A 15,996-nucleotide genomic window follows, 5' to 3' on the forward strand; every position below is an offset into this window, starting at 1 on the left:
TCTGGTAATTTGACAGGCTTGATCCTCTCTGACATATTCCACATGCTGTTCAAACTCTGACATGAAACCTTCCTGCTTTGCAGTTTCTTAAGCCTGTGGTATAAACCACTTGAGGATCTAATGTACCCCAGGTACTTCACCAAACAACTTGAAATGGATTTCCTATTCTGGGAATTTTGTGCTCTGTTAACTCACAAGACTCATTGCCCACCATCTAAGACCACAGCGGGTGGAGAGATAAGAGACATATTTGGTACTTTAAGCAGCAAAGTAATTGTGTCCTGAAGGTAGTGCTATGAGCACAGTTCACTGCCTTTCTGAATAAACTTCTGCACTTTAATTCCCAGGGAGAAATAAGCTTTTTAAAAAGAGGAAGACAAAACAAAATAAACCCCAGCTCCCTGAACAAATGACTTTACTTATTAGTGTTGCCCCTTCCCTGGGTGACAGCCTGTTTGGGCTTGGCTGGCTGGCCCAGAGCAATCAACGGGGCTTGCTTGTAATCTGAGGGGCATTGCCAAGGGTTGGTGCTCTCTGCAGTGTCTGTCACACTAACATGCAGTCAGCAGATACAACAAAATACCCGACGTCATCACTTACAGTCATGTTGTGGCTTTGAATGGGGATTTAATTTCCATGTGTTTTATAAAGTCTCAATATTGCACAATCATAAATCCATACAACCTTTGTTTTGATTTTCCACCCCTGCAGAATTGCCCTTTATTTCTCACACACAGTTTATTTCTCATCTGAGCTCTACGTGGGACACTCACGTAGGAAAATCTTTAAACACATTTTCTGTCTTCCAAGAACTAAGAGAGGAAGCCAGTTCTTACAAATTGTAACTACCCTCCTTGACCAAGGCGACTAAATATTTATGGATTGGGTGATTGATTAAAAATCCCAGGTTCATGAGTCATTTGCAAAGCCAAATATAACTAACCTTTTGGTCCCATTTAAGAATAAATGGGAGCACTAACAACCGGAACTGAGATGAGAAGCCTTCTGATAGGACTCACTGTAGGTAGGATAGTTATTAGGATTTCTGGAGATTTAAATGAGTTAATACACATGAAGTACTTCCATGTATGAGTTAATATGGAACCTGAGCACGTGGCACATAAAAGATACTCAATAAATGTTAGCTATTATTATAGCTCCTTGTCACCTTTGGCACCAACAGACCTTTTCTTTCAATAGGTGCAAATAGAAAGCCAGCGCTCTCGTTGACCCGGTAGGTCTTCTTATCAAACTCTAATGTGGGCTCGTCCTCAGCGTCATTGATAATGACCTTCGCCTGGGTGAACTCCCCCAGTAGGGCATATGCTGGCATGCTGAGCTCCACAGTGAAACTCTCGACGTTCTCAAACACGTCGTCATCGTTGATGACGATGGTGCAGGACTTGGTGTCCTCTCGCTCATCAAATTGCACCTGTCACAAAGGAAACAACAAGGAGTTAAGCTGTGCCTCAGATTTCCCTGCTCCACACTCCCCAGGGGCATACGGGAAGAGAGGACCCAAGTCCAGTGGGCAAAGCACTGAATGAAACAGCTGGTTCTTCTAGCCCCTACTTCCTGCTGTATCACCTCTTCCCATTCTTCCTCCGTACGCTGGGGCTGATTTACTGTATAGGGACGTGGAGGGCAAAGATGTCTCCCACCACGTGGTGACTGTAGAAAAACATATAGATAACTCTTCGTATTCTGTTTTATTAACTCACTTGGGATAGCAAGAGTCATTTGATTACTCAGTTCCCCTTCTATTTGTGGCAAGTTTAACCGGAAAGGTCTTTGAACCTGGAGTGTGCAGTCCTGGCCTCAAGCCCTGGTTCTGTTACTTCCAAGCTAGGTTAGGCTATGAAACTTTACAAACATCAGATTCCTCATCGGCTAAATAACAATAATATACCTATTTCACATACCTACTGGCGGGACTAGATGAGACAATGTATAATGAAGGCACTCAGTATATTTTAAAGCATGGAACAAATACAAGATATTATTTATTATCATCACCATATTACTTGTATAGTCAAAATTGACATAGAATCTCAGTGTACTGAATAACGGAGTTTGAATTCAGAGAAAGTTACATTGTGAACAAGCCAGACTGAATTTTAACTTTACCATTAAATCTTTTGCCATTAAGATGTGCTAGACCCATAATGTGAATTAATTTAGCCTGGTATAAAATAGAGAAATTAATTTATATGCATACGATTGTGAACTTATATGGATTTATTCTGGTTTTACTTTGTCTTCAAAAAAAGATGAGGATAAAACCTTCAAATGGAACCAGAGCTATGGATCAGTCTAAAACTGAGTGGACAGGCAATGGACCTGGACTGCACTTTGTGTAACTGAGATAGCTAAAATGTGTAAATATTAGTCCTAAACCTCTAGAGCCACACAAACCTGAAAAACATGTAATTTTCATCAACAGAAAATTACTATTCCACATGTAATCAACTAATCAAATTAAGTTTTATTACGCTCCACATTTTAAAATGCTCCCAACTAAATGAAACAATCATAGGTCTCTGTTTAGGTCTAGAACACACTGCCTTTTGTCTCTCCCTAAAAACCACAAGTATGTGCTCTTTTTTATTATTTTGCTAAAAGACTCCTTAGCTTACCTGATCTATTCCAATTCCTCATTTAAATTTGACATAAATTAGGAGTTTGGGATTAAAGTATACACACTACTATATATAAAATAGATAACCAACAAGGACCTACTGTATAGCACAGGGAACTATACTCAATATCTTGTTATATATATATCTTATAACTCTACTCAATACTCAATCTGAAAAAGAATATATATATATGTGTGTGTGTATATATATATATATATATATATATATATATATCACTTTGCTGTACACCTGAAACTAACACAACATTGTAAATCAACTACATTTCAATAAAAGTTTAAAAAAATACATTTGACATGAGGCTTTAGCTTAGTCCAGCTGAAATGCCTCAAAGAGAGAGTCCACTCCTCTTTACAGAGATTTATTATGCCATAAGAATAATGAAACTACTTTGAAAAAACATTTAATAAATACCTAATAAGTACCAGGTATTGTGCAATACTTAAATCTGACACACACAGGGCATCCTGCCCTAAAGGAGTTTACTATTTATACAGTAGGTCCTTTCTCTTTTGCTTTCACTCTCTCTTTTTTCTCTTTCATTCACACCCTGGTGCTAATTACCACTGCTGTAACATAGAGATGTGCAAACGTGTGTGTGTGTGTGTGTGTGTGTTTGTGTGTGTGTGTGTGTGTGTCTACCCCAGAACTCCTCTCTGCACTCTCCTACCAACCCATAAAGCTGTCAACTTATTGTCTCTAAGGCAACTCACACTCAACATGTCCAAAGCAGAGCCAGGACCACACCCTCACCAGACCTGTTCCTCTTTTGTGTCCCCTCCCAGCCAGGGACATCATCATTCATCTCTCCCTTCTGTCTCACTATCTAATCCACTGCTGAATCTTGTCAATTCTTACTGGTCTGTTGAATCCACCCACTTGTCTCCACCTTCACTTTATTTACTGAAGGATTTACAACATTGTATTAGTTTCAGGTGTACAGCAAAGTGATTCAGTTATACGTACATATATACCTATTTTTTCAGACTCTTTTCCCTTATAGGTTATTACAAAATATTGATTATAGTTCTTTGTGCTATACAGTAGGTCCTTGTTGATTATCTGATTTATATATAATGTGTATAGGCTCCCATCATCTCTCACGGATCCTATTCCAAGAGCTCCCCAACTAGTCTCCCTACCCTTCAGGTAAAGGGCAGTAGAGAGGAAGGGTTAGGATACCAAAGGCTGAGTGTACAACATGGTGCCTTGGAGACTTTTCTTGATCGTGAAGCAAAATGTAAAGACTAAGAAGCTGGACAGCAGTTAAAACTGCAGTGGAGATTAGACAGACTGTGAAGAAGAAAGCACTGTGGGAAGGCAACGTAGAACAGTGACTTGAGGAAGAGTGCTGATGGGCAGAGAGCTGGTGTAAAGAAGTGGGGACGTGCCACAGTTGCCGACAGCCATGTCTCAGCCCTGGATGCAGCCCACTGGCAATTCAGGAGTCAGAGGCCCCCCCACACCCACCTACCTGGCCGGTATACTCCACGTAGTCCTGCTGTCCAGGCTGGGAGCTGACCCTGGAGCTGGAGCTGGCGGTGCCTTGCTCTGTGCGACACAGGACAATGGCGTACTGGTTTAGGTTCCCAGTCCTCTGCACCATGATGCTGACTGACCCCGCTTTCTCACTGACATTGTAGCTGGAAGCACACAAAAAGGCAATCTCTGAAATTCTGAAAGGGCTGTGAAGGATATACATGCTTAATGCCTGTCTCTTCTGGTTAGTTACTGGTGTCAGACAGTTCTGAGAAGAGGCAGTTTGGTTCCTTTAAGAAGTCAGGTTGTAAGTTGAGGGAATGCGTTCACCTGGGACAGTCACAGAACCAGGCGACCAAGGAAGCTGTGGATGCAGAATGATATCTGCCCCGTTTTCAGAGAGAGTTGAAAGATGGTCAGCACATAAGAGCTATGCACTCCATATTTCAGAACACAAAGAAATAATTTCTCGCAAGTGTGGTAGAGTGATTAGAATAGGTCAGTGAGTTCCTGCGGAAGAAAGCTGCTTGGAAGCCAATTAATGACTTGGTTCAGGTGGGGAGTGACTGGGCCAGATCTCCAGGAAGTGTTTAAAGGAGCCAGGGCAGTGCCAGAGGTAAGAAAATGAGAATTGGGCCAAGGTGAGAAAGGTGTCTAGGCAAATGGAGCTTTATGACAATGGGGGAGTGACAAGGTGCTATAGGTTGAAAGTGACCCCCTCCAAATTCATATGTTGAAACCCTAATCCCATCTGTGACAATATTAGAGATGGGGCCTTTGGAGGGTGATTATGTCATTAGGGTGGAGCCCTCATGAATGGGATTAGTGCCCTTATAAAAGAGAGCTCCATCTTCCTTCTGCCATGTGAGGTTACAGCAAGAACTCAACTCTCTATGGATCAGGAAGCAGGCCCTCACTGGACACTGAATCTGCCGGCATCCCAATCTTGGACTTCTTAGCCTCTAGAACTGTGAGAAATAACTTATAATTACTGAAAAAAGCCACAAGCAAGTGAGGCCTGAGCTGGGCTTTGTTTTTCATCACTGAGTATGGCCATTGGACTTTGGTTTGGGTCTTATTGCTGTGAGGCTTGCAGGCAAAGTGCCTCTGAGAGGTTAGTCTTCATTGCCAGCTTGGGGACCCTCCATATTATTTAGTCCATTAAACATTAGAGGTTTGTCCAGAAAACATCATCAGTTTTATTCGGTGTATTTAATTTTGAAGGAGTTACAAGTAAGAGGTAAATAACAGCAAAGTGTTTTATATATATATATATATATATATACACACACACACACACACACACACACATATATACATGTACGTGTGTATATATATGTATATGTGTATGTGTATATATATATATATATTGATTCTAATTTTCCACTAATTCTCCAAGTGTGTGTAATAGTAGAATAGCCTACATCTGGGGTGTGTGTAATAGTAGAATAGCCTACATCTGGGCCACTTAAAATCAAGTTTGCATGTTTTCCTCCCAAGTTCCAATTTTCATTTAAATTATCATGAGGTTGGTTTCTTAGAATAGTGAGTCTCAAATGTAGATTTAAAGAATTATTTCCCCCACAAAAATTATAATCCCTGTTATAATCTAATCTATAAAATCAGCACCATGCTTTACCAATTGGTGACTGACTCTCTGTTTGCCTCTTAACTCCCCAGCAGACTACAAAATCATCCTGAAGAGCTGTCTATATTAAGCTATGAATCCTTCCCTAAAGATATATGATTCTGTGAACACCAAAAGAGCTAGGGGGAGAATGGGAGCTTGAGAACAGGGAGAATGTAGACAGAAGGCAAAGACTTGTTACTGTGGTCCAGTGATTCTTCTTCTGAATGCTTATTGTTTTCCCTATCAGTTCTGCTGGATTATCTTTTAAACTTGAAGACAGAAGGACAAATACTTTCAGGAGAAGAAGTAAAGCACAAGGGTTAAGATCACTGGACTTAAATCCTGGTTTTACTGCTTATTAGTTATGTGATTTCGGATAAGTTACTTAACCTATTTCTGTCTCTGTTGCTTTGTTGTTGTGGAGGCAACAACAGTACTCAGCTCATAACTGCAAGTATTAAACAAGATGACATACATCAAGTACCTGTTACAGTGCCTGGTACATACAGTATTCAAGAAATATTTGGTGTAACTATGATTTTTATTCTTGTTATCACCCCACCATCATCATCGGATGATTAGAGCTGACCCACAGGGTGCTTCATCCTTACTTCCTCTGCTTTCCTGATTCATTTCTCAAGAATGAACACCAATCACGCTTGTACCTGTTATATTTAAAGCTGATGAGGGACCACTGGATATGGAAGATATTGTCGCTGACCACATTGGGTTTACTGTCTCTCACCAGAAACTGAAAACTATCCATCATCTCATGGATCTTCTCCTCATGCAACACATAACGAATCAACCCCAGGTTCACGTCCTCTGTGAGAAAAAAGACACTGAATTAATCCAGGGATGTAAAGACAGCCTCACAGATTCCTACTGACACACCCAGTTTATTCTTCTAATGGGTTATAGACAAAACTTATTGTCCCAAGAACAAAAAGGGATAGTAAGTAGTGTTAAAAATAAATGTTTCTGCCAGATTTTAAAATAAGATCCTGTGTAACAAAAGACCCATCTTTATGAATAGAAGTACCCTTATGCTGTTGTAAAATGAGAATCCCAGGGTTTTGGCAAAAAAGCACTTTAATAAATGTCTATGGAATGTGAAATGCAAATCTTAGAGCCAACAGAGAAGTCTTTGAGCTCGCCTGCTGTGCATATATGCTCATACCCACCCCTACTTCCTTCAAAATAAACGTTCTTTGGAAGGTATGTGCTACCAAGAAAAGCTGGGGTTGGATTAAAACAGCCCACACACAAGGCACAGATAAAATGTGGCTAGGAGAGAACAAACGATTGAGGACAGGGAGAAAAAGGAAATATGGCACATAAATTGTAAGATGCAGTTGTACAACGACTGATCCCAATCAGGTGCATCCTCAAAAGAAGTCTAGAAGGGCTTCCCTGGTGGTGCAGTGGTTGGGAGTCCGTCTGCCGATGCAGGGGACACAGGTTCGTGCCCTGGTCCGGGAAGATCCTACATGCCACGGAGGGGCTGGGCCCGTGAGCCATGGCCGCTGGGCCTGCGCATCCGGAGCCTGTGCTCCGCAACGGGAGAGGCCACAACAGTGAGAGGCTCACGTACCGCAAAAAAAAAAACCAAAAAACAAAAAAAGAAGTCTAGAAGACTGTGAAAAGCTTATAAGCAACTAAAATACAAAATGGTCTGCTTGATGTGATTCCAAACAGGAAACTATTTCTGTTGAGCAATCTACCCATGTTGATTTTTTTTCTTTGCTGAAGACTTAAAAAAAAATCTATAACGCTTAGAGATAAAAAGTAAACCACAAAGGGTCACAGATGTTTCATAAAGTCTGGTGGTTATTTCTGTTTTGAAAGAAAACCCAGGAGTATCACGTGATCCTTTCCAGAAAACTTGGCCAAACCTAAAGCAATTTGGGAGCTGAGGAAGTCTGGTAAAGATAAAATTTTTCTTTCTTCCCTTTTTTTTTTTTTTTTTTTTGCCATAAATTCAGAGTAACAGGGAAAAAAAATCAGGAGAAGTAAAATCCCAAAGTTGGATGGTTAGACACTAAAAGATCTATTTGTTTGTAAATAGGTTACGTGGGGGTAAGTAGCTGGCAGTAGTTGTGAGAAAGATCAGGGAAGTAAGGAGAGTGGTGTCAGAGAGACCTCTCCCACCTCTCAGCTCTGAGAGTGCCCACCCTGTGTGAAAGTAGCAGCAGCTCTTCCAGGCTGCAGCTTATTCTCCATGTGGCCATGCTCAGGGCCTGTGGTTATCTCGTAGACAAGCTGCAGGTCTTCTGTGTCTGGGTCCACGGTCAGCAGTTCCTTCTTGGTGATCAAGTTGGTTGCCTGGAATAGAAACCCATTACATTTAATTCCTGAGATGGGAACAAAGCAGGAACAAGACCCTCTGACTCAGATTTAATTCAGCTCGACAATGATTTACTAAGTGCATTTATTGCCTCGTAAACTTTGTCGGGATCGAAGAGGTTATGAGGATAGAAACATCCCAGCCTCTGCCCTTGATGTTCACACTTTATTGGGAAAGAAAGGCTTATGAGCAAGGTAACTGTGGCAAGAGCTGTAATGGGATATACGAAAAGAGTGCTACACACTTTTGGGGAGGAGCGATTACGGAAATCCATCTGGATTACGGAAAGGGGGCTTTGAGGTGGTGGGATTTGGGTGTGGCCTTGAAAGAAGGTTGGAACTTTGAAAGAATGATACAATGCAGGGAAGATGGCCACTTTATACCTTATAGAAGTTGATTACAATGCTTGAAATTGAGTAAGATAAATATATGATATCCCAATATTGCCCAAATATACTGGCTAAATTTTGATTCACTCATTTATTCACCCAACAAATATTTAGTGAGAGCAAAGGTTTGAGAGAAAAACAGGGGTGGTCAACAGTATTAAATGTTACTAGACCTAGTAAAATAAGGGCATGTAAGTGACCTTTGGATTTGGTGAAATTGGTGACTTCGGTCATTGGTAACTTTGATAAGAGTCACGGCAATAGGGTAAGAGTTGAAGGTAGAAGACCAGTTGGAGAGTGCCAAGAAGAGAACAGGATGGTTCTGAGTATTGAGAAAAATAGCAAACAGGGCATAAGCGGAATCTGTACTAATTTTGTTTCATATATTAAAAAATTCCCAATGAGCTCAGTGGAAAGCTATAGCCTCACTGCTACATATACAACCAACAAATCAGCAACATGGAGATGAGAAAATCCACATCCTAGAGAGAATACCACACACAAAAGTCTTCCCAATCTGAACTGAAGAACTGTGTGTGTTTGGGTGGGGATGGGGATTTAATGCTTGACAGGTTACCAGGTGAGAATTATGACATGTCTTAAAATGACCAAACTGAGAGTTAGGAAAAGGAGAAAAAAATTTAAATCTCTAGGATTCCTCTGAGGATACTTACCTACAAAAAAACTCACTTCCTTCTCATCTGTGGCATATTCCAGATGTTTCTCAAAATCCATCCTTCCCTTCTAGTTAACAAACTTTTAACTGAGCACCTAGCCGCCCAGCTAGACACTCCCATGCAACAGATAGGGCCATATGGCCAATTTCTTGTCAAAAGAATATGAGTGCAATGATGTGTTTAATTTCTGCACCACTTAATTAAAATGAAGTTCCTTGTCCTCTACTTTTCTGTTTCCCTCTTCCCATGGGCTGGAATACTGATGAATAGCTGAACAGGTTTGGCTATGCTCTCAGTAGCAACAACCCAGTGATGGCAGAAGAATAAGGCAGAAGGAATATGCATCTCTGAATGGTCACGTGGAGCCTTAGTCTCCCCACTTCTGTACTTTATGTGAGAAAAAAGACTTCTATCTTGTTTGAGCTACTATATTTTGGGGTCATTTTGTAAGAATATCTTAAACTGTAATACAATTTGAACCAAACTCATGGAGCTCAGCAATCTTAACAAATCAGCTCACTTAGGGAGGGATAAACATGAGTTGAACAAGAGTTCTGTTCATATTGTCACGAATAGGATCAAGCCCAAGTCAGTTAGTGTGTCTGCGGCAGGTGGAAAGGCCTTACCTTGCCATCCATGTACTCCAGCCACTGGAGCCCCAGGTTGGTAACAATTCTAGGGGTGCCATCATCTACTGGGAGGATGTCTACCCAGAACTGCTGAGGTGCTGCTGTCATGATCTGTGGTGAAAACAACAAAGGAAACTCATCATTCACACATATTTGAAATATGTCAGGTCTAGGACCTACAAAGGCTGGGACCCCTGAAATCTGTTGACACTTCAAAATGGGCAACTGAGCAAGCTTCCATTGTTTATCACCACCTGGCATGAGGCTTCAGGGAGAATGTTGATGGATAAAGTAGAAACAATATAAGAACGCTTGCTGGAATTTCACCTGCTATGGAAGTTGGTTTTCACACACCTATGCCTTCTTTAGTTGAGTTTAATACTGCCCTGAGGTGAAACAATAAACAAAATATTTCCCTTTCAATAACTTGTTAAAATTTTCATATTTTTTTCCCACCATGTTGAAATTTTTTATTTTGCTGAAATGTACAAACAGAATATAACAGTCCACATTCTATGCTTTCTAAACATTTAACCACTGATGATTTCTGTAAGATGCTGTTGTTTTTCACAGTTCAGATGTCTGATCTTCTGTGAAAGCCCAACATGCCTTCCTTTCTACCCACCAGATTAGTCTTTTTCAGAAGTCTTGCCGTATGTTTTCTTTGTTTGCCTCTCCATGTTGCTGCTTCACTTGAAAGAGTTCATTTTCTAATTGTATAATAGTCCTTTCAATCTCATAATTCTTACTGACCAGGGATACCCAAGTTGACTCCATTTCTCTTAATTTAGATCCAGCTGCGAGTTGCATGTTCTTTCGCTGCCAGTTTAAGTCTTGAATATGTTTCCTTAACTTCTGGAGCTCTTTCTGTGCATGTTCAATCATATGAACTAGATTTTCATTATACACTTCCCAGGCATTGCATCCATGCTGTGACATTAGTTCCAGATTCTCAATTCGAACCGCTCGATGCTCTAACTGGGCCATAGAATTGTTTACGCATTCTTGCCACGCAGTAATGTCATTTTTCCGACCCGAGGAAGGGGCTGGAAGTTCATATCGTTTCATACTGAGCAATTCAATTGGTTGTCGAGCAGCCAATCTTTCAAATTCATTTCTCATTATGTTGGTTTCAAAAGCGGAATAATCCGGGGCTCTCCGGTGGCTCAGGTAGTTCTTGGTAGGTCGGTATCTGCGTGTTTCCTCCTCCACCAATGCCGCAGCTGCTTCCCGCACACCAGGCGCTTCATAACCTTGGCCAAAATACTGCAGCGCATCCACCACTACCCCTCCGGCCACCAAACCCGTAACCGCCATTCTTAGGTTCGCCGGAGTTTTCCGAGTCTGCGCCGGCTGAGGTTCACTTAAATACTCCTGCACCCGACGCTAACGTAATGACGTCGCCTGCGCATCAGCTTTGGCGCCTGCTAATCGTTTCATCTGAGCAATTCAATTGGTTGTCGAGCAGCCAATCTTTCAAATTCATTTCTCATTATGTTGGTTTCAAAAGTGGAATAATCCGGGGCTCTCCGGTGGCTCAGGTAGTTCTTGGTAGGTCGGTATCTGCGTGTTTCCTCCTCCACCAATGCCGCAGCTGCTTCCCGCACACCAGGCGCTTCATAACCTTGGCCAAAATACTGCAGCGCATCCACCACTACCCCTCCGGCCACCAAACCCGTAACCGCCATTCTTAGGTTCGCCGGAGTTTTCCGAGTCTGCGCCGGCTGAGGTTCACTTAAATACTCCTGCACCCGACGCTAACGTAATGACGTCGCCTGCGCATCAGCTTTGGCGCCTGCTAAGTTAATTCTGAAGGCGCGCTCGCTAGAAATTGCCCGGCCATTTTGTTTTGGTCGGACTTCTCATGATTTTCATAATCAAAATGTTAGTGTCAAAGTCTCCAGGTAGGATTCTGCCAGATGTGAAAAGATGTTTCATGGGAAGAGATTTCCTTTTGTTTTTCTTTCCTTTTTTTTGGAGAGAGAGCTGTCTACATGGGGAAAGGGGGCAGAAGAAATCAAGAATAAAAGTGTGGGAATAATACAAAAGAAATTTCAGTTTATAACTTCATTCTCACACAGATACACACATATAATTCAAACATACATGGGGAGTCTGATCCAGCACCTCCCCGTTTCTGAGCAGATACAACAAGCTGGCATACAGGACAGCAAGATGATGGTGTTTCAATCTTGTGCAACCCTCCTTCTAGATAATTTCCATTTTCAAACTGACACGGTCCCTCTGGAGATCTGCTATGACCTTTTATGTTTATCATAGAGGTGACCCTCTTGCTGATTAATTCCAAAATCTTTTTTCTCTTCTGAAAGTCAAACTAACTGAGGAGCAGTTGCGGTCTGGGAGAGGGAAAATGAACGTGATTGACCTGCCAGGTGGAGAGGCAGTGCAGGTGCTGAAATGGCAGGGAAATCCCAGGAGTCATCCCACTGACACCTTGGCCAACTGAGAATGATCTTCTCACAGGCTGTTTGTTTCTAAAGCATGCCAGAGGATCTTTCCGTCAGGAAAAGAATCATTCATCATCAAAGTAAGGGAAAAAAAACTCTGCAGGCCTAAGAAGTTGACCCCTTGGTTATCCTGGAAATAAACAGCAGGGTGTGATAACATGCTCACTAAAACTGCTTCTGCTGAGTCAGATAGCTGTGTGAGATGCAGGGGTATCCTATCCATGAGTCCACCTTTCTCCAGAGTTGCAGCTATTCCCAGGGGAGGGTTATGATACTGCAAGAAATCTGCTAAAAATGAGTTAAAATGGTGGGGAAGGTAGTGGGAGGGGGCTCTTAGTTTCCTGAACATCTGAATGTTAGAAGGAAGCAAGTCTCCTAAGGAAGAAAAGCTTAACAGCTTCATGACCTCAAAAGAAAATCATCTTCACCTGTTTCACAAGCTGGTCCTAAAATGGTAACAATGATGATGATTACAGCCACAGTTTATCAGATGTTTCCTATGTTTCCTGTGTAAGGTACTGGGCTACATGCTCCATGTGTATCAGAAGGGTAGATATCATCCCCATTTTACAGACAGGGAAGCTGAGGCTTAGAAAGGTTAAATGACTTACAAAGACACTCAATTAGTAAGTGACAGGGGTAGAATTTAAATCAGTGCCTTTTGGACGCAAAAGCCGTACTCTTGACTGTAATTCTTCATGAGATAGAGAAATTCTGGCTGCCTCAGGAGACAATCTGGAACCATGTGATATTATTGAAAAACCAGATGAAAGAAAAATGAAAGGAATAAAGGGTGAGTGAAAAGGAAGAGGAGAAATAATAGCAGTGATAATAACAATAACTATCATTTATTTGAGCACTCACTGTTTGCCAACAGTGTTAAGCACTTTATATGGATTACCTCCGTTGACCCTTAGGCTAATTGAAACTGGTGATCGTTCCTGTGCCCATTTTACAGATGAAAAGCTGAGGCTTAGAGAAGGTAAGTAATTTGCCCAAGGCCCAATTAGTATGCGACAGAACCAAAACTCAAACAATGTTATGCTTGGTCTAAAAAGGCCATGTTCTGCCTCCAGACAGCCTCTGGCATGTTTGCTGTGCCTCCCTCTCCACTGTCTTCGCCCCTCACCTCTTTTCCTCCTTCCTCAATAATAAAGAAGGGATTCGTCCCATCAGCGACGGTGAAGGTGAACCAGTCTTTGAGGGAGTTGCTGCCGTCGTGGCTGTAGCGGACGCGGTTCTGATAGACGTCCTCCATGGTGAAGGTGGAGGTGTGCTGGAAGGGCTGCCCGTTGGTGGTTCGCTCAATGGTGCCATGACGCGGGGGCTGCACGATCATGAATGTGACAGTCTCGGCCTGTCAGGGAGGCAAAAGGCAAGAGAAGAAGGGAATTCTGTAACAGAAGCCAGAGGTGTGAATGATGGCCACAAGCGGTCAAGGGCAGCCAAACCTAAAGACATTTATAAAACAAAGATTGCATTTTCTTTATAGATACCAAAAATCAAGCTAAGGAGAGAAATTATATTGGTTTCTATAATCGAACTTATATTCTGGTGCCTTCCGTTTTAAGATGACGTTTAAATTTGCCCATTAAGGGTTATAGAGGAAAACCTGAATTTTTAACCTTTTGGATGATTAATAACTAGACCTTTTAAAATTACTCATTTCCTTTCCATTCACCCTCCCTCCAACCCACATACACTTTTCCAAAACTCTTATATATAGAATCTCATATGCATCAGAATAGAAGCAAATTTCCCATTTCCAACCGCTGCTTCCAGGGTGACATGCAGAAGGAAAAATAAAGAGGTAGAAAACCCTGCTCAGGACTCTCCAGTGATTTCCCACCAACTTGGAATAAAATACGGAGGCCTGACCTGGGCCAAGAAGGCCCTCTGTGACCTGGTCCCCCGGTTCTTCTCTGGCCTCACCCTTCTCCTGTCCTGTTTGTTCACTGGGGTCCAGACTCTTGGCTGCTGTGTCGCAACTCAAATGTTCCAAGCACACTTGACTACAGGGCCTTTGCCCTCCTCATTCCTCTGCCTGGAAAGGGCTTCTCCCAGGAAACTGCATAGCCTGCTCTTTCTCTTCCTATCTCTGCTCACATATCAGCTCCTCAGAGAAACGTTCCCTGACCACTCTGCTTGAAACAGCACACCCATCCAACACTATCGCTTTTGTCTCTTTATTTTTATTCCTAGCACTTACCATATCTGACATGATATTCTATGTTCTTTCATTCTTTATTGTCTGTCCCCCTAACCAAAAGTTGTAAACTCCCTAAGGCTGGAACTTTGATCTGTTTTGTTCACAGCGCTGTCTTTAGCGTCTAGAGCAGACCTTGGAACTTAGCAGGTAATAAATATTTGCTGAAAGAATGAATAAATAAACGAATGCATGCTGGCACGGGGAAGGGCATACATAGAACTAATTAATAAGTGCGTGGTACTCTTAATGGAAGCTAAATCATATCCGCATGTTAGATACTTTAATTAGAAAGCATTAGGAGAGGAAGAGTTTAGTCTCTACATGCCCTATTTTACTGTGTAAAGCCTGGTTCTTTGAGAATGCTCAAATTGCAATAATTAGTTGTCACCCACTGAAGTCTCAGTAAAGGAGGTAAAAGTGTATAGGTGAAGGAATTCCTTGTTCACTAATAGGGAGTAATAAAAACACTAAATGAAATGTCATCTACCTAATTTTCTCTGGATCATAATAAAAACCAGCATGTTAAAATGATTGTTGCACGTAATCATAGGAAAGATAAATGTATTTAGGGTTTCAGAAAGGGTTGAAAAACAACTTGATTTCAAATGTATTTAGTTTCTCTTTTCCAGCAGGCCATGGTATGTTCTGGTTTTTAATCCTACAAGGATGCTTGCACGACACTCACCATCCCACCCCACCCTCAGGATGCACTGTTGCAAAGCAACAGATGCCACTAGATCAGCCTCTCATTCGGCCGGAGAACCCAGTGGAGGACTCTTACCTCTGTGTCTGCATCTACCGCCTTGAGCTCAAACTCTGTGATGGTCTTCCTCACACCTTCCTGTACCCGCATCCCCAAGTTCTGTACAACGGGTAGCGAGTCATCCACAGGGTGAAGAGTAATGTGGAAAGTCTGAGTCACCTACATGGCAGAAAAGTGCAGGTGGGTCACCTGTCCCCAGCACCCACCCGAGGAGAAGGTAGGCGCTCTCTGCATTCCCTTTCACACCATTCCTGGCATGACTGACCAACCAGGAACCCAGAAGTGAGTTCTCTCTGGCAAGATAGAGTTCTCTTTGCCTCTGTACTGGGCTGAGAGCAGAGGGGAATGAAGTTCTCACAGCACCGGTGGCTCAGCACCCTCCAATCAAAGATGATGGCGCTGCATCAATAGCCATCAAGGAGGGAAGCAAGTTCCTCACCCACCTCGTTGACTCCATCGGAGAGCGTAAAACTGAAGGCATCTGAATGCTTCTCGGTCTCACTGGAGTGGATATACTGAATGCGTCCTGAAGTGAGGTCAGCTTGAGTAAAGGAACTAATCTGAGTACCTAGCAAAAGAAGACGACAGAACCAGAGAAAGGGTGTCAAGAGGCTAGCCATCCCTCTCGGGTGAGGGTAATGGCACACTCACCAGAGAGAGCCCTTTTTAGTTTTCTTATAGCATTGATGTGCTGCCCTCTGAGACCTTGGGTTAGAGTTGCTTGTGTGTTTTTTTCCTACAACAGCGT

At 42.2% G+C, this 15,996-nt stretch overlaps 1 protein-coding gene and 1 pseudogene across 2 annotated transcripts in view; both read right to left on the reverse strand.

The window, feature by feature from the left end:
* Positions 1-15,996, reverse strand: part of FRAS1 (Fraser extracellular matrix complex subunit 1) — a 452,432-nt gene that overhangs the window by 51,270 nt on the left and 385,166 nt on the right. Inside the window, exons 48-55 of the mRNA XM_007455407.1 lie at positions 15,692-15,816; positions 15,267-15,407; positions 13,406-13,633; positions 9,806-9,919; positions 7,941-8,091; positions 6,432-6,591; positions 4,132-4,300; positions 1,186-1,432 (exon numbers count right to left, since the gene is read on the reverse strand). Of these exons, the coding sequence (XP_007455469.1) occupies positions 1,186-1,432; positions 4,132-4,300; positions 6,432-6,591; positions 7,941-8,091; positions 9,806-9,919; positions 13,406-13,633; positions 15,267-15,407; positions 15,692-15,816 (1,335 nt within the window). The remainder of the gene's footprint in view (positions 1-1,185; positions 1,433-4,131; positions 4,301-6,431; positions 6,592-7,940; positions 8,092-9,805; positions 9,920-13,405; positions 13,634-15,266; positions 15,408-15,691; positions 15,817-15,996) is intronic.
* Positions 10,282-11,151, reverse strand: LOC103068529 (pre-mRNA-splicing factor SPF27 pseudogene; annotated as a pseudogene). The gene has a single exon (XR_014368632.1). The product of XR_014368632.1 is annotated as a pre-mRNA-splicing factor SPF27 pseudogene (transcript).

Source organism: Lipotes vexillifer, unplaced genomic scaffold, assembly GCF_000442215.2.
Source record: "Lipotes vexillifer unplaced genomic scaffold, Lipotes_vexillifer_v1.1 scaffold749, whole genome shotgun sequence".
Classification (NCBI taxonomy): Eukaryota; Metazoa; Chordata; class Mammalia; order Artiodactyla; family Lipotidae; genus Lipotes; species Lipotes vexillifer.